Source organism: Glycine max, chromosome 15, assembly GCF_000004515.6.
Source record: "Glycine max cultivar Williams 82 chromosome 15, Glycine_max_v4.0, whole genome shotgun sequence".
Taxonomy (NCBI): Eukaryota; Viridiplantae; Streptophyta; class Magnoliopsida; order Fabales; family Fabaceae; genus Glycine; species Glycine max.
The window spans coordinates 43,937,382-43,955,387 of NC_038251.2; the positions used below are offsets into that span (position 1 = coordinate 43,937,382).

Here is an 18,006-nt window from a genome sequence, read left to right on the forward strand (position 1 = left end):
AATAAATTTAAAATTTAAAGTGAGCAAATTAATAAGTTTGGATACAGAATTTTAAAATTTTGTAATTTTAAATTAATATTTTAAATAACTAAAATTCGATCTAAGATTCCTCGCAACTCTTTTCAAATATCGATAATCTTCTTCTTCGATAAATATCGTCTAAACTCATGGAGCATCGATCCAGTATAGTAGAACAGTCATAGTCACCATCTATCATGGAATGGTATAAGCCATGGTCATATCCCAATTCCTTGCTATCTCTCCTATGCCACATCGTATTAATATAAAGTAAACTAACCATATCTTTTTTTTTTCACATTCATTTTCTTCCACCTTACATTAGTAATTTAAATTTTTTTTAAATTCTCTCATGCAAAACAAGAAAATGATTTGCAAAATAAAAACAAGAATCTTAACCAACTACCGGCTCTATTTCTAATAATAATAATAATAGATCAAACACGTACAGACATAAAATTTTGCATTTTCTGAAAACCAAAAAATTAAAACATGGATTGGATCCAAAGCCAAAATTGACAACTTAAAATTAGCTCTGCTTTCACTCACAAACAAGAGCGAGTCATCATCACAGCTCAACTCAAGTGACCAAAAAAGCTTCAATTTTCGCATCCAATTCGCATACCCATTTGACTTTTCTTCTTTCCCTCTTCTCCATTCTTCGCATTTTCAAGATCCATTCAGGTAACCCTGTCTCTCTCTCTCTGGTTCGGTTGAAAAGAAAGGGCAACTACTGCTTCAAAATCAAAATGGGTTCTTGTCAAGTGTTTCACCACCCCACAGGGAAAAAAAATAGTGTTCTTGTTTTTTTTTTTTTTTTTTTTTTATTTATGAAAGTTCATAGTCTTACACTTGCTTTTCGATGAAATGCTTGAACAATCTGAACTGGGTCGAATCTGATCTCGTATTTTGTTTAACATCAATTTTCTTCTTCAACTTTTTTTTTTAATTACTTTGATTTATATCGGGAATGCATGATTTTAGTTTTTAAAGTTTGACATTTGGTTTTGTATGCTTCATAATATCTTTTAACTTTCAGTGTTTTAACTGTTTTCAGCATTTTGTGTTGCAGAAATAGCACAATCGTTAAAGTTGGTTGAAGTTCAATATAATTGTAGCTTTATTAGCAATGGAAGAGTAAGTGTCTCCTTGTTCCTTCATTGCTTGTTAGATTTCTGGTACCCAAATTCTGCTAAGTGGAGTCATCATGTGATGTGACCCTTATACTTGAGGTGATTTGATGAATTTCAGAGAGAATGCCATAGAGCTTCTCCAGAGATACCGGAGGGACCGGAGAGTGCTTCTTGATTTTATACTCTCAGGGAGCTTAATCAAGAAAGTTGTAATGCCACCTGGTGCAGTTACACTGGATGATGTGGATCTAGATCAAGTCAGTGTTGATTATGTCCTCAACTGTGCCAAAAAGAGTGAGTTGAATTTGGGCCTTTGCCATGCTTATCAGTTATCATCCTTCTCTTTTGTTTTTTTTGCTTACCTTTTCTTAATTGGAAATTTCTTCAATGCAGGCACATTGCTTGAGCTTTCAGAAGCAATTAGAGATTATCATGATCATACTGGATTGCCCCAAATGGTATGTTATGATATGGTCTTTTTGTGTTGATTTATTTTTGTCAATTGTGTATTTGTGTATGTATGTCCATTTATACACATTTTTAATTATTAATATTATGAATGAAGTACTGATTTGGCTTGTTCACTTTCTGATGACAAATTTATACTGAAATAATTCTTAGTTTCTTATATGTTGAGATGTCATTGCTGCATTTTGCCTTTTTAAACATGTTGTGACTAGTCTACCAAATCTGCCCTTTCAGAATATGATGCATCTTTAAAACTATTGAGCTATTTTATTTACTGTCATGACATGCTTTCTAAGTTTTCATTTTCCCACATTTCATTCAAAGCTTACGTTAAATTGTTTGTGAGAATCATGTTTGGATTTTAAATGCTTCTGGCTTTAACAGAGTGATACAGGTTCAGTCGGTGAATTTTATTTGGTCACTGATCCTGAGTCTTCAGGTTCACCTCCCAGGAGGCCACCACCAACTGTTCCTATTCCTGCAGTGCCTCCTGTCGCTGTTTCCACTCCTCCTCCTGTTTTTCCACCATCCCCAATTGTTTCTAATGTATCGAGATCGGAGTCTTTTGACTCTACTCAAGAAAAGGAGCTAACAGTGGATGACATTGAAGACTTTGAGGATGATGATGATGTTGCGGTGGTTGAAGGCTTCAGAGCTAAAAGGACTCTTAATGATGCTTCTGATCTTGCAGTGAAATTGCCTTCTTTCTCCACAGGTTATTGTTCTTGAAAACTTATCTGTTGGATTAGTTCTTTCATCCTCACAACTCCTAATCTGTCTAAATATTATCAGATGAACAATATTTTGATTTGAAGCATGTGCAATATCATGGAAATAGGGAGACATATGATTAAGAAAATTGAATGAACCAAACAGTGTTAGAAATTGTTGTAAGGTAAATTGTCGTACGTGAAGTCACTATTTGTTGATTGCTGAGTCATAGAAGTCATTGCTAAGGTGGAAACCTGTATAATTGAGGCATCCAACATTTCTATGATTTCCCCTGTGCCTTTGTATGGGTCAAGGACATGCCTTAACTAGCAAATTCTCCCTTCTCATATTATTTTTGGGACAGAGTAGTTTTCATGGGTTTTATCTGGTGACAGCCCATGGTTGTTTTAGGGTGTGTTTCTATTATAGATATCCATATAGATTGGAGGTTTCTTTTGTGATGATGGTTTTGTAGCTCTAGCAGGACTTCTCATCCTCCTTCTTTTTACTTCTCATCCTTCATAGTTTCCTGCAATAATTTCTTCTTTTATAGAAAAGTACTAAGATATAACTTTGGATGTTTTATGCCTCAAATTTGAATTGAAAGGTTTATCGAAGCTATCATGAACTTTCCTAATTTTTGGTTTTACTGATTCTAGGCATCTCAGATGATGATCTTCGTGAAACAGCATATGAGATCATCTTGGGTTGTGCTGGAGCTACAGGGTATGTTACTAATAGATGTTTAATTTTAGAGGATCTCTTTTCCTTGTGAATGATTTTTATGTGTATTCCATTCTATGTGTGAAAACCTGTATATAGGGGTTTTAGCAGGGGTCTGTTTGTGATCTGTTTCTTGTTTATCAGGGGTCTGATTGTCCCATCAAAAGAAAAAAAGAAGGATAAAAAATCCAGCTTGATCAGGAAGCTTGGGCGCAGCAAAAGTGGAAGTGTTGTATCCCAGTCTCAGAATGCTCCTGGATTAGTTGGCTTGTTAGAAACCATGCGTGTTCAAATGGAGGTATATAAGGGTCCAGGTTCCATTTACTTATACTTTGATCCTTTGGTCCTTCCACTGATTTTTTCCACCATTATGTTTCTATTTTTTTATTTTTGCAACATACTGTAGTGCACTGTTATAATGTGCAAGGGCCTTTGGTTTCTCTAATGAATATCATATTTAGTAAAACCTTTGTAATACTGTGGCTTCCTCTTTTCACTGAGGTAGGTGGTTTTGAGGCTGGACTCTGGAGGGTTGTCTGTTGTTGTTATAGAAAATTAATCATCATAGGGTGATAAAATCTCTTTTTTGTTTGTTCCTTTTTTTGTTTGGTTAAAGAAGGTCTAAGTTTTAGTAGCTACAGTGGAGGTAAAGTGAATTCACTGGGAGTCAATCGCTAGAGATACTGTGTTGCTTGCTTGAGCTAAGGCTCCTTGGAATTTGATACGTTTTGAATTTGTGAACAGTTCAATATATATTCGGGATTCTGCCTAGTTTTTCTTATTCTGGATTCATACTCATAAGTGTGAGCTCTTTGCCTACAAATTTATCTCCAAAACTATATAGTAGCCAATCCCTTTCCCAACTTGGTGTGGTTGGCCACATAGATTGAATGATGCCTAATGTTCTTTTGTGAATCATGTCTTTGGACAAACCATTGACCTCTAAATCCTTCTTAAATCTTAATAGTTTTGCATATAGTTTTTCTTGGTCTCCCTCTATCTCTAGTGTTATCGCTATGGCTACCCTCCATCTGATCTACTCTCTTTATTTGGACTTCTACTGATCTTGCTTAAAACTTTGTTAATACTTATTCTCTACACATGCATGTTTTAGCAAGCTTATTATTATTTAGCTATAATGAGATAGCTAATGTTTAGAAACCATGCAAATCAACAAAAGCTTAAATTTGTGTTTGCTTATGTTTTCTGCATCCTTCACCCATATTTATAGATAATTTTATGCAGATATCTGAGTCAATGGATATCAGAACAAGACAAGGCTTGCTAAATGCTCTGGTGGGAAAGGTGGGGAAAAGGATGGATACTCTATTGATTCCTTTGGAGTTGCTTTGCTGTATTTCACGTTCAGAATTTTCTGATAAGAAGGCTTTTATACGTTGGCAAAAGAGGCAGGTAGTAAAATCCATTATAGAATATTCTTTGCTCTCCTTCATATACTCTATTAGCTTGTAAATATGTTGGCACCATAATAATATTTTTTGTTGTTGAACATTTCCAAATTTGTGTCGGTACAGTTAAAAGTTTTAGAGGAGGGGCTTGTTAATCACCCTGCCGTTGGATTTGGTGAATCTGGACGCAAGACAAATGAGTTGAGGATTCTGTTGGCCAAGATTGAAGAAGCAGAGGTGTGTGATTCTCCATTTGGATGTTCATATTTTTACCATATCCTCTGTTAGGATTAGGTCATAAGAAATGGCTTTCCTTTGTATCATGCCTGATTGGCTGTGGCTAACATGATTTTAATAGTCATTCTTGACTGCTTGTTTATTTTACTCTTCTTATTTTATTTTTGTTTTTTCAAGTTTCTCCCATCTTCAACTGGTGAACTTCAAAGGACAGAATGCTTGAGATCCCTAAGGGAGATTGCCATTCCACTTGCTGAGAGGCCAGCTCGGGGTGACTTAACTGGTGAAATATGCCATTGGGCAGATGGTTACCACTTAAATGTTAGACTATATGAGAAATTGCTTTTAAGTGTATTTGACATGCTAGATGAAGGAAAGCTGACAGAGGTTGGTGTCTTTTACTTTCCAAGTCCGTATTATTGCATGAGTTGAGCCATTACATCCTTCAAATTGTTATTCCTAAGCTATGCTTCCTGGTTTTTTTATTTGCTGAGTATTAATAGTTTTTCAAGAAGTGAATTGTGATGTGGTCTGTGGTTCCTGAGTACATGGGCTGTTGTGGAAGGGAAAAGAATCAGAGGGTTATTGTGTAACATGTATTTAGTTGCAATCTGCAGCTAAGATTCTATTCAAGAAGGAATAATTATAATGAAACTTTTATTTGAGAAATAGAAATTAGATTGCACCACTTTTGTAGATTCTGAATTGTCATCTGTGGGTCACCTAATTTCTAGGAAGTAGAAGAAATTCTGGAACTTTTGAAGTCGACTTGGAGAGTTTTAGGAATCACGGAGACAATCCATCACACCTGCTATGCATGGGTTTTGTTTCGTCAGGTATCACATCAAATTTTCTTTTAATGTCATTTTTGAGAACCACTGTCAATTTTATAATTGGAGTTGGACTGCTTACTGTGCTGTTGTTGATTGCCTCATCTTATTAGTAATTACAATAAAAAAATCACCCTGAAAGATGCACTTGTGTGTCTCATGTAAAACTAATTGCCTATTATCACTTTGTGGCCTGTTTTTTCTGTGTTTTTTCTTTCATGTTTCACTCTCCATAGATACATAATGATTCATTTCTCCTAAGTTTTCCTTCTCCATTTTCTCTACTGAAATGCAAGCAGTTTGATTTGTATTGCTTTATGCCCCAATCCAACCTTGTAGATGATCACCATTAGGGACATTGAATATGAATTATTATTCTCCTTGACTATGGTAGTAATCCCTATGGACGGTGACATAAGGCTTTTGTTGAATAGTAGAAAAGTGAGAGATGTATGAGTGAATCCATGTATAGTTGCCCTAATTACTATAAATACTTTACAATGTACTGCTGTTACCCTATTTACATTATTTCTGAAAACTTCAAAATGAGCATGAAAAATATTGAACTTCAGAATGTTTACAAACTGATATATATTTCAAATAAACATTTGAATTTCTCATAATCTATAAATCTATTTTCCTTGGACTTTTGCCTCTTTAATTTTTAATACACCTGCGTCTCTTTCATTGTCTTGATTTAATCAAGACCAATAAGTCTTTAATTTGCTGGTAATCAAGATTAAGGTTGCTTGGTTAAAATTTGACTCATCGGGATATGCTGACTACGTGCTATTCAGCTTAATTTCTGTTGCTCTTTGGCTGTTTTATTTTTCTTTCATTTTGTGATTACTGTAATATCTGATTAACTAATATTTGTTGAATAATGTGACACAACCCTTTCTTTAATCATTATTTAATATAAATTACATTATTTTATTATGAGGATGCAGTATGTTATCACAAGGGAGCACAGGGTTTTGCTGCATGCACTCGAGCAATTAAATAAAATACCACTGATGGAACAAAGAGGCCAACAAGAGAGGTTGCACTTGAAAAGCTTGCGTTCCAAGGTTGAAGGTGAAAGAGATATGTCTTTCTTACAGTCTTTCTTAACACCAATTCAGAGATGGACTGACAAGCAACTTGGAGATTACCATCTGCACTTCAATGAGGTTTGTTCAACTGTTAGGTTGTTAGATATTCTTAGAATGTGGGTTTGGGTCTAACTCAACCCCAAAAGCTAGCTCATGGGGTAAGGGTTGCCTCCCACTATATATACTTCATTTTGGCACTATCTCTGGCCGATGTGAGACTTGAGTTTTTCTCAATAGGTATTACTGGATCTGATACTTGGATATGTTTGTGTCTGATTGTTGAAGAGCTAATAATATTTTTAAGTTGAAATCTATGTCTTCATTTGTGAAAGTACTAAGCCACCAGAATTTGTTGAGTGTTCCTGTAAGAAGACTTGGGGGATTCTGGTCAATTCAAACCATCAAGAACAAACATTGAATTTAGTATACGAAAGAGAAATTGAGATGTGTTGCATCTGTTGCTAACACATCATTTCATCATGTATTTAGATGTTCCAACTCATTACTAGCTGTTGTAACTCATGATTGCACGCTCTTCCTTGTTTTTCTTTTCAAAAGGAATACTCTTGAAGTCTTCTCCCCTCTTCTTTTCTCTTCCAAACTTTGTTTTGATTTTATACCAATGAATTCTAATATCTTGTGTTGCACCTTTAATTTTGTTTTGAAAAACTTCTCATACTTTTTAGGGTTCAGCAACTATGGAAAAGATTGTAGCAGTTGCAATGATTACGAGGAGGCTTCTACTGGAAGAACCAGAAACTGTGTGTAATTCAGTTTGTTGACATCTTTTGCTTTTAGATAGTTCATTTTGTAAAAAATATTATGGTAGGTATAAACTTCAGTTATTAGAAGTTTCTTTTACCATTTTTCCTGCAGACCACACAGTCCTTGCCAATTAGTGATCGTGATCAGATAGAGATATATATATCATCATCAATTAAGAATGCATTTTCAAGGGTGAGTATTAATTTGCAAAGATGTTTGAATACCTATAGTTCAAGTTCTATGTTAATTGAAATCCTAATTTGGTAGTCAGTATTATCTTCCACTTGACTGATAAATGACAACCAACTCACAAATCTTCACATTCGTTGTTATTGATTATATACATGTTTAAGTGAAATTTAAGCATGGCATAATTATAATTATATATTTACATTTTGACAGAATTTATCTTTAGCTTAAATATATATCATAAAATTTCAAAGCAAATGTGTACCTAAAATTGTTTTATGTCTTTTTCTTGATGCCGGGAAGGTCGACCATGGAAGCGATTTATTTATTACGGCGGGTGATGGAGCAATATCGCATGGCCCAACAAGACTTGCACTTGATTTTTATTGACTTGGAGAAAGCGTATGATAGAGTGCCTAGAGAGATTTTGTGGAAAGCTCTAGAGAAGAAAGGAGTTAGGGTTGCATATATTCGAGCTATCCAAGATATGTATGATAGGGTATCGACTAGTGTTAGGACACAGGATGGAGAGTCAGACGATTTTCCCATCACAATTGGTTTACATCAAGGGTCAACCCTTAGCCCCTACCTTTTTACCTTAATTCTGGATGTCCTCACGGAACAAATCCAAGAGATAGCGCCGAGATGCATGCTTTTTGCAGATGACATAGTCCTCCTTGGAGAGTCGAGGGAGGAGTTGAATGAGAGGTTGGAAACTTGGAGACGAGCTCTAGAAACACATGGCTTTCGCCTAAGCAGAAGCAAATCGGAGTATATGGAATGTAAGTTCAACAAAAGAAGGAGGGTTTCTAACTCAGAGGTGAAAATAGGAGACCATATTATCCCTCAAGTCACACGGTTTAAATATCTTGGGTCTATAATACAGGATGATGGGGAAATTGAAGGGGATGTGAATCATCGCATTCAAGCAGGATGGATGAAATGGAGAAAAGCATCGGGGGTGTTATGTGATGCAAAGGTACCGATCAAGCTAAAGGGAAAGTTTTATCGGACTGCGGTAAGACCGGCGATTTTGTACGGAACAGAATGTTGGGCGGTCAAGAGCCAACATGAGAATAAAGTAGGTGTAGCGGAGATGAGGATGTTGCGGTGGATGTGTGGCAAGACTCGACAGGATAAAATTAGAAACGAAGCTATTAGAGAGAGGGTTGGAGTAGCGCATATTGTAGAGAAGATGGTGGAAAATAGACTTAGGTGGTTTGGGCATGTAGAGAGAAGACCGGTAGACTCTGTAGTGAGGAGAGTAGACCAGATGGAGAGAAGACAAACAATTCGAGGCAGAGGAAGACCCAAAAAGACTATAAGAGAGGTTATCAAAAAGGATCTCGAAATTAATGGTTTGGATAAAAGTATGGTACTTGATAGAACATTATGGCGGAAGTTGATCCATGTAGCCGACCCCACCTAGTGGGATAAGGCGTTGTTGTTGTTGTTGTTGTTGTCTTTTTCTTGATTCTGCCACTTGATTTGAATGTGCATGGGAACATTTTCTTTTACCTCTATCGGTTTTAATTGCAAACTACTGGGCAGATGTCCTTGTTTTTGTTTCCATTTTTATTTTATGCCTATCTTTATATTTAATGAATCTCTTTACTTTCTGCAGATGGTGCAAGTTGTTGAAAGAGTGGATATGTCGAATGAGCATCCCTTGGCATTGCTTGCAGAAGAACTCAAGAAGCTCCTAAAAAAGGATTCAGCAACTTTCTTGCCTGTTTTATCACAGAGGCATCCTCAAGCAACTGTTGCATCTGCATCATTAGTTCACAAACTTTATGGCCACAGACTGGTGAGTGTGTATATGGTTTGTTTCTATTTTTTCTGATCACATTATGGAATATATCTTCAAAGTGACTGAAAATTTATTTTTGTATTTTCAGAAACCCTTTCTGGATAGTGCAGAACATTTAAGTGAGGATGTCATTTCTGTATTTCCTGCAGCTGAAAGTCTAGAGCAGTTCATAATGGCACTTATTACATCTGTATGCCATGAAGAAAATGCTGAGATCTTGTTGAAGAAATTAAATCCTTACCAGGTTAGGTGGATAAATTGCTTTTAGAGTACGCAAAATTATACATTTGATCAGATATATCTTGTTTTGACTTTTACATTGGAACCTGTTCACATGTGCCATATACTTGATTCTTGTATTGTACTCATTTAAATAGGTCAACAGAGATAAAAGGATGTTTAGATCAATCATGACTTATTGGTCAAACGTCATGTTGCGATTGACTGTTGGAGGGCATAATTCTGATTATCTATTGACATGTGTTTTCTTCTAATGTCATTTAGTTCCATCACATTTATGTTTCAAATAGTTTTACATTTGTCCACTCTTAGGCAAATTTAGCTTATAGTTTTTTTTGTCATCTCTCCTCATATAGTCCTATTTTATTTATTCTAAACTTTGGTCCCTGCCCCTTTTTCTTGTTATAGATTGAGACAAAATCTGGAACATTGGTGTTACGTTGGGTCAATTCACAGCTTGGAAGAATTTTAGGTTGGGTAGAGCGGGTTATTCAACAGGAGGTAAATCCCCTTTTCAACAGTGCTATACTGTCAAATGGCTGGCCTTTTGAATGTCTATTTGTGACAATATGGGACACAGGCTTTTCTTAAGGTCTAGTTTCATTGTTCAGTTTTAGAAGTTTTTTTTTGGTAATATCTATTGCATGTTCAACTTAGCATCAGACTAGTTAATCGTGGATAGTGGCACGGAGTGACTGACCCAAAACCTGGTATAATGAAGTAGCAGATGATGGGATGACCAATTTACTAAATATAATGGATTCAATGCAAATAATTTATAGTGCACACATATAAGTTGTCAAAAATAGTAGAAAGGAATTACTAAAAATAGAAATATATTCATCATTAATAATCCAAACTTGTAGTTTATACACACAATTATTATTAATCTGATTAATGAATTATTAACAAGACTCAAGGAGCATAAACAGAATGTAGAGGCAGCACAGCACAGAGGAATGAAGTGAGAACAAAAGAAAGAAGTTACAACAAAAATAGAAAAGAAAAGGGGTGAGGATACAGCACAAACCTGCAGAATGCTCACGGATGAGGGAGAGTGAAACACAACTGTGAATGAAGAGTGAACCAGAGTAAGTGAGTGAAAGGGGGGTTTTCTGTGAAGCTCAAACCAGGTGGGTTTATTGAGTGAGATGGGTTTTAAATCCTAAAATCCTTCTGATGCTATGAAGGATTAGGATTCACTACGAAAAATTCATTTGTGTAGGATTGAGTTAATTTAATCTAATTCTCTCTCTCTCCATATATATATATAATTAAAATAATTTACTTTTTTACTTGTTAAGAAAGTTTTAAAAATAAAATCAACTAATCAAGATATGAATGTATTGTTAAAATAATATTTTTTCCTTTTGCTATAGTGTAACTTTCAGTTTTCTTCATTTTCTATGTTGGTTCTACAGTTCTACTAAGCTTCTTCACTGAACAAATGTTTTAATAATTTGTTAATATACTTTCACAGCATTGGGACCCGATATCTCCTCAACAACGACATGCCGGTTCTATTGTGGAAGTTTACAGGATTGTTGAGGAGGTAAGAATGTGATGGTCTTTCTGGGATTTATTACAAGGTTGTGCAACAAAATAGTTTTTCATGATCTACTAACTTGAGCAGTCACTAACTTGGTCTGTGTGTGGATCATGTATTTTTCCATTTCTGCATCACTTTTCCTTTTGGTATTACACGTAATAAGACAAAAAGCTGTAATTCTGTATACCTCAAAGAGAAAAAAGTTAGAAAATGTAGCCTGATTAACAATGGAAAAGTTCAAGTACTCGAGTTGCTCCTCCAGGGAAAATGGATATTGTTTTCTTTTGTTTCTTTTACATCATTTGGAACCTTGATTCTGCAACGTATGTAGGAAACTTAGTTAAATAAATTATAAATGGATGCTTCCTTCTTAAATGACATCTAAAATTATAGAAATGTGACATATTTTCACTTTCAATTTTTCCACCTGTAAAAGTACAAGAGATCAAATTTAGACCCTTTTCGTGTCCTTAATGCTTGTGTGGAAGTATGTGGAATTTTCCCAACTATGATTTGAGTTGTCACTTCAGAGCAGTTCTAACTGGTTGTCTGTTCAATGTGCTGACGAGAAATAGTAGCATATAAAATAGTGTTTTCTTTTGGTTACAGATTTTGTAGCAGAGCCTATTACTTATTAGCTTATTTTTATTTTTATTATAATTATAAATATAATTTTAACACTAATTTTATTAATTTGATATCTATTGGGTGCAGACAGTTGATCAATTTTTTGGTCTTAAAGTTCCAATGAGGTTTACAGAATTGAACAGCTTGTTTCGTGGCATTGACAATGCTCTTCAAGTGTATGCAAATAATGTTGTTAATGACTTGGGTAAGTAGATACTTCATATTTATGGTTTGCCTGGCAGTTCTCATAGGACATAATTTTATGATGGATTAGGGATCTTGTTCTCCATGAAATTCAGATAATTGTTTCCTCTAGAGGGATCTGGCTCAACTCATGCTATATAATGTTTTTGTGAAGAATTTTCTCTGCATCCCTTTCTCGCAAATTAACTGTCTGATTGTACACGTTCTCATTTTAGTCTTGGTTATAAATAAAGTTAACTATAGTTCACACACACACACACAAAAAAAAAAAACTTTGAATTATTATGCTGTGTTATCATGATTTCAAAGTTTTAATCATGTTCACCTGATGTAGTGTCTTATTAGCATTATAACTATATGAAGCTGATGTGATGAAGTTTTTGTTTGGTGATAAGTTACAATATTTTACCTCGTGTTAATGTAATGCCTACATTCTTACTACTACCATTTTCATAACTATACCTTCATTCGTAGATGGCGTAATCCTCGCATTTCTTTCAACATGCGTTTCTAATGTTTTCTCAAAATATTTTCTTATATATCAATTTTTCATCCTGTGTTGAGATTATGCATATTCTATTATGAATCTTACAACGTCCCTTCAATTACACAGCAAGCAAGGAGGAACTAATACCACCTGTGCCTATTCTTACACGATACAAAAAGGAAGCTGGATTAAAGGCATTTGTAAAGAAGGAACTGTTTGATGCTCGTGTGCCTGAGCCTGATGAAACAAGGCCCAGCCAAATTAGTGTCCTTGCAACTCCAACACTTTGTGTTCAATTAAATACATTATACGTGAGTTCATGCAAACTTGATTGTACCTTGATTATTTTCCCTCTTGTTTATGTGGTTAAGTATATCTCTTCGTTTTCTCATTTCAAGCTACCTTTTTAATCAGCCGTTGTTCCTTATCATATTATTTTGGAATTGCCATATTCTATTCCAGCATTAAGGGTTAAAGGTTATTTGTTATTTCTTATAATTTTTACTAGGTCTTATAATTTTGTTGTTTTAATACCTCTCTTTATACTTGTGCTGCATATGCTGAATCTTCTTTCATCATGCTGTGACATTAATTTAAGTTTTTTCTGTCACTTACAGTATGCGATTAATCATCTGAATAAATTGGAAGATAACATCTGGGAGCGATGGACAAGTAAAAGGTCCCAAGAAAAACTCATAAGTATGTGCTGAACTGTTATATCTGTATTTGTTTTGTATGACTACTATTCAAATTATGGTGCTTTTAGGTATAGAGGGGGAGAATAGAGATGAAAGAGAATGAAACCCAGAATTAATGTTCACTGATATGTATTACAATGTGTTGATGTGTTTGATATGTTTGTAAAACCTAGCTAGAGCACTAAACCTTGTTTATGCTAATCGTAATCTTAACTAATTAGGGAAACAAATCGTTACGAGGAAATATAAAAACTAATCCTAAGAGATAATGGGGAAATATGGAAATTAATCCTTGAAGATAATCTTAGATATGATAATATTTTTTAGATATAATAAATAAATAACCTTGAAAATATAAATTATATTGTAATTAAAATTTGTAATAAATATTGTTAAGATATAAATTATATTTGAGATTTATGATAAACAATTAATATTGTGATACAAGGTTATTTTGAACTATTGATAATTTCTTTTAACAAATATTGAAATTCAATTTAGAAATAAAGATGAAAAGGATATAGATTGAAAGAAATAACAGGTTAACAAAAATCCCTATAAACACTCCTGTTGAAGAAAAAACTCGTAAAATGCTCTCATTGAAGAATAATTCTTAAAAATACTCTCTTCAAGATAGTTATTCTAATTTATACAAATAAAGGATTTATTTTTTATGATTCTACGCTGCACTTATTTAAAGATGAAATTCTAGAGGTTGTCTCTTTGCTGTTATAATTTTATTGTGTTAAATCATGTTCATGCTATCCCTGTGGTTCTTTCTCTTAATTGTTTAAAGGGAATTTACATTACTGAAATGCAGAAAGATTGAATTGCTGTGTTGCATTTGTACACCTGTTTGGCTTGCAGATTTTTTTTTCCTGCCCCCTCACCCCGTTTTAGGAGGATTTCTTATCCTCCACTCACATGTGCCTTACATCTTTAATAAATTTTATTCTTTTATTAGAAAAAAAGGAATGTGAATCTCTTTATTCATCTGCATTAATACGAAGTTGATAAAATTTTGACCCCATTTTCGGTGGGGAGTGGGGGTTACCAAGAGATATATAGGCCCTGTTTTAATAAACTTCAATAAGTACCTATAGAAAAAGAAAATCATTAGGTAAATGAATTAAACTTCTCCCATAAGAAGTCAAATGAGAGAGCCTCTACAAGTTAGCTTATGCATAAGATAATTTTAACTTATGGAAGAAACTTATTTTATTTTCTTCTCCTATAAATGCTTATTGAGATATTATAAATGCTTATTGACAAGTTTATCCTAACAGGGCTATAATCCAGTTTGTTGGGAAGTGTATTGTAATTGTGGCTTCTTTTGTGTTTATACGCTCTTTGCATGGGATAATTTAAAGCAAATATAGGATCCAATTGAATGGGTGGTATCTGTTAGGAGCCAACTGCAAGGTATGGGACTTGAGTCCCACATTAGAAGTATGGAATTCTAGTGTGGGGTTTATAAGGCTTTGGACTCTCCAACTACAATAACTACCTTATGTGGTGTGGTTCTCCCAAGGTTTTATCAGTATCCTTGCAAAATTATCCAATGGGTACTTTTTTGTGTCTAAAATGAAATTTCTGTTATTGTAAGAGATTCAGAAATGCAATGCTAGATATGTTTTAACATTTCAACCTATCAATGAAACATGTGATTTCTGCAATACATTGATAGAACCATGATTATTAGTAACAAGTTTGTTATTAATACCGATTTTGATCTTTCTATTGTTGCCATGTACATGAGAACATGCCAATATTCCATTTGTTTTCTCCCTTTATGTCTTGCTTTCTCAAAATGGTAATGATAATAATAATTGATCAGAAAATTGTTTGATTTCTGACACATTTCCTTCAATCCTTTTGTCAATAGAGAAATCCTTAGATGACAAGTCCAAAAGTTTTTCCCAAAAAGATACCTTTGAGGGAAGTAGAAAAGTTATAAATGCTGCCATGGACCGCATTTGTGAGTACACAGGTGAGAATACGGAGCTTTGTCTCATTTTGTTGTTTTCTTGCAAATTAAAGTTTTCTAAGTCTTTATTGGGTTAATTATTACAGGAACTAAAATTGTCTTCTGTGATCTGAGAGTTCCATTTATGGACAACTTATATAAACCCAGTGTCAGTGGCTGTAGGTTGGATGCACTTATAGAACCACTTGATATGGTAACGTTTTTCTTATTAGAAAATTGTCTTTATTTTATATTATACTTGTTAGATTGCTTTTAATTGTAAATACATTGTGAGTATTGTATGCTGTCAAAAGAAAAATCTTAGATTGCATCAATCTCATTTAATTATGAGATGATATTCTGAATTTGTGATTCAAATTTAACTGTAAAGAAATGGCTGTAGGTATAGGAAAGGAAACTAAGGCTTATGCCCATGGGCATACTTTTTTGGGTCTCACCTGTTTCTGAACCCTCTAGACCACAAAATACTAACCCTATGCAGAGAGTTAAGTTTGGCATAGTCAAATCTATGGCAGGGTAACGATTGGCTGCAAGTGGGTATTTAGGGTGAAGAAGCTGACTTGTAGCCAAGGGGTTTCATGAACAATTTGGTTGTGAAAATAGAGAGACACTTTCTCCAGTGATTAAATCTGTCACTTTTTGGCTCATCCTCACATTGACTTAAAAACTATTTATTCACAGGGTTTAAACAGCCTCCCCAGGCCTGGTTGGGCAGACTAAAATCCACCTTCTAGCTTCTGGTCATTGTGCTGGTGTCCTAAATAAAGCTCTCTCTCCCACTAGTTTTGTTGCTCTGAGCAAGTTCAGCTGTGTGATTCTTCTGCATCACATCCCTCAAGCTTGGGGGGTATTATAGTGTTACTCATGTAATGATAGGGTACCTTTAACTTCTGTATTTGTTTTCTGTCTTTGGGGAGCTGTAAATACCTGAGCCCAGTTATTCTCTGTTGTAATTCAGTTTCTGGATTCATTTAGTCAGTTACCAAGTGCAGTTATCATTTTCTCATTCACACTGAAGTCTAACATACAGTTTTGAAAAATTTAATGTGTATGCAGTGTTATGCTTTGCATGAACCAAGTCATGCTATGTTGATGATGAATATGTAGTGTTATATGCATTTGTGTACACAAGATTTTTATTTATGTTTGATAAATGAAAATAAAGTAAAAAGTAAAAACAAAGCCACATAGGTCACTATGGCCTATGCTGATGTTGAGGGCTTCATTTTTGTGAAGGCCAAAAAATATATTTAATATGTTTATAAACATAATTATAGAAAATAAAATTTAAAAATTTAAATTTCAGTATTAGTTTTTAAATAGAGAAATTAAAATACCACTTGAAATATTTAAGTGTGGATTCACCTAAAACGTTTTTAAATGTCTGTTAACAAGCATCACTCACATAATTTATCTGGATTCACATGAAAGTCTGAAATTTTTAGCAAATTTAATTGATCATTTGATTACCACTTTTGAATTATTGTAGGAACTTAGCCAACTTTGTGATATTGTTGTGGAGCCTCTCAGGGATCGCATAGTGACAAGTCTTCTTCAGGCATCATTGGTTGGTAGCTTAGCCTTTCTTTTGATGAATTCATTACTAGTATTGTGATTTTAACACTATCCCGCATGTCAGGATGGCTTACTCCGTGTTATCTTAGATGGGGGTCCATCAAGAGTTTTCTTTCCCGGTGATGTAAAATTATTAGAGGAAGATCTGGAGGTCTTAAAGGTAGATTATCTTACTCTAGTTAATTCAATGCCATCTACAATTTTCAACAGACTAATCAGATCTTTGGACTTTTGTACTTTTTTTTCCCAATAAAAATGAGAGTTTGAGAAGGTTAATAATGTTTCAAAGTCAGTGAATGATGTTGTGCTTCTTGTAGGAATTCTTTATATCTGGAGGTGACGGCCTCCCTCGGGGTGTTGTCGAAAATCAGGTTGCACGTGTTCGGAATGTGATCAACTTGCATGGCTATGAGGTTAGTTCACCTATATCTTGCGGCCATGTTTGGTATTGGATTAGCCTAGTTACCTAATAGCCTTAGGCCTTAGCCATATCTTTAGGCCATGTTTGGTGTTAATTAATTATGTGTTCTTATTGCTTTGTTTTGTTGTCAAATTCATCATTATATTTAAAATCTCTTGTATGCTAGTTTCCACTGTTTGATGTACGCTATAATTTATTACAATTACAACAATAAAAGCCTTATCCCACTATTGTGCTCTTATATTGACAAATTTTACGTTGGTTGCTAACAACCTAATACAACCATTCTCATTTATCCGAGCTTGGTGGGACCCGCTATAATTTATTAATGATAGAAAATATCTTATTGCAACAATTGTGTCTAAGAATTCATGTAAATAATCTGTATTATTTTGCAGACCCGAGAGTTGATTGAAGACTTGAAATCTGCTAGTGGCATGGAAATGCAAGGTGGCAAAAGCAAACTGGGAACTGATTCCAAAACTCTATTAAGAATATTATGCCACAGGAGCGACTCAGAAGCCTCTCAATTTCTGAAGAAACAATACAAAATACCCAGTTCTTCTGCTTAGAGGAATGTTTACAATAAAAGGGAACCAGCAAAATTTTCATTTTGGTGTTAGCTTTCTGTGAATATTCATTGCTTAGAGGAGTTTTTGCCTTTCCTTTGTTTTGGTTTTAATCTAACTACAATGTTGTTGATCTTCATTGTAAAATTTCGTCCATGTGAATACTGTAATTGTAAGTTCAATTAATGAAGCTGCTATTCTTTTTTACGAGGGTAGTTGTTTCATATTTAGAAAACTTCAACTGATTGTGCAATTTATTCCC

At 34.3% G+C, this 18,006-nt stretch overlaps 1 protein-coding gene across 3 annotated transcripts; it reads left to right on the forward strand.

Annotated features, from left to right (window-relative positions):
• The first annotated feature begins 491 nt into the window (after positions 1–491).
• LOC100780877 (protein unc-13 homolog) lies at positions 492–17,979 on the forward strand. Of its 3 annotated transcripts, none has more exons than XM_006598026.4 (27): positions 494–702; positions 1,076–1,155; positions 1,270–1,445; positions 1,545–1,609; positions 2,004–2,334; positions 2,990–3,056; positions 3,198–3,351; positions 4,299–4,466; positions 4,589–4,699; positions 4,877–5,086; positions 5,434–5,535; positions 6,480–6,701; positions 7,310–7,384; positions 7,500–7,580; positions 9,202–9,384; positions 9,476–9,631; positions 10,036–10,128; positions 11,108–11,179; positions 11,891–12,008; positions 12,621–12,805; positions 13,112–13,193; positions 15,078–15,182; positions 15,266–15,372; positions 16,669–16,746; positions 16,819–16,914; positions 17,072–17,167; positions 17,574–17,979. In XM_006598026.4, the coding sequence occupies exons 2-27, from the start codon at positions 1,148–1,150 to the stop codon at positions 17,745–17,747; spliced, it is 3,315 nt and encodes a 1,104-aa protein (XP_006598089.1). In that variant the 5' UTR covers positions 494–702; positions 1,076–1,147; the 3' UTR covers positions 17,748–17,979. The 3 variants fall into 3 exon arrangements, 2 of the variants coding, with proteins under 2 accessions (XP_006598089.1, XP_006598088.1); XM_006598025.4 differs by having other exon boundaries at positions 1,091–1,155; XR_418525.4 differs by lacking the exons at positions 17,072–17,167; positions 17,574–17,979 and adding an exon at positions 15,861–16,045 and having other exon boundaries at positions 492–702; positions 1,091–1,155; positions 16,819–16,879.
• Positions 17,980–18,006: the final 27 nt, after the last annotated feature.

Excerpts from the sequence above, each read along its gene's own strand:
- LOC100780877 (XM_006598026.4), top strand. Across the intron at positions 1,610-2,003 it reads ATACTGGATTGCCCCAAATG|AGTGATACAGGTTCAGTCGG; the intron begins GTATGTTATGAT and ends TGGCTTTAACAG. Across the intron at positions 3,352-4,298 it reads CCATGCGTGTTCAAATGGAG|ATATCTGAGTCAATGGATAT; the intron begins GTATATAAGGGT and ends AATTTTATGCAG.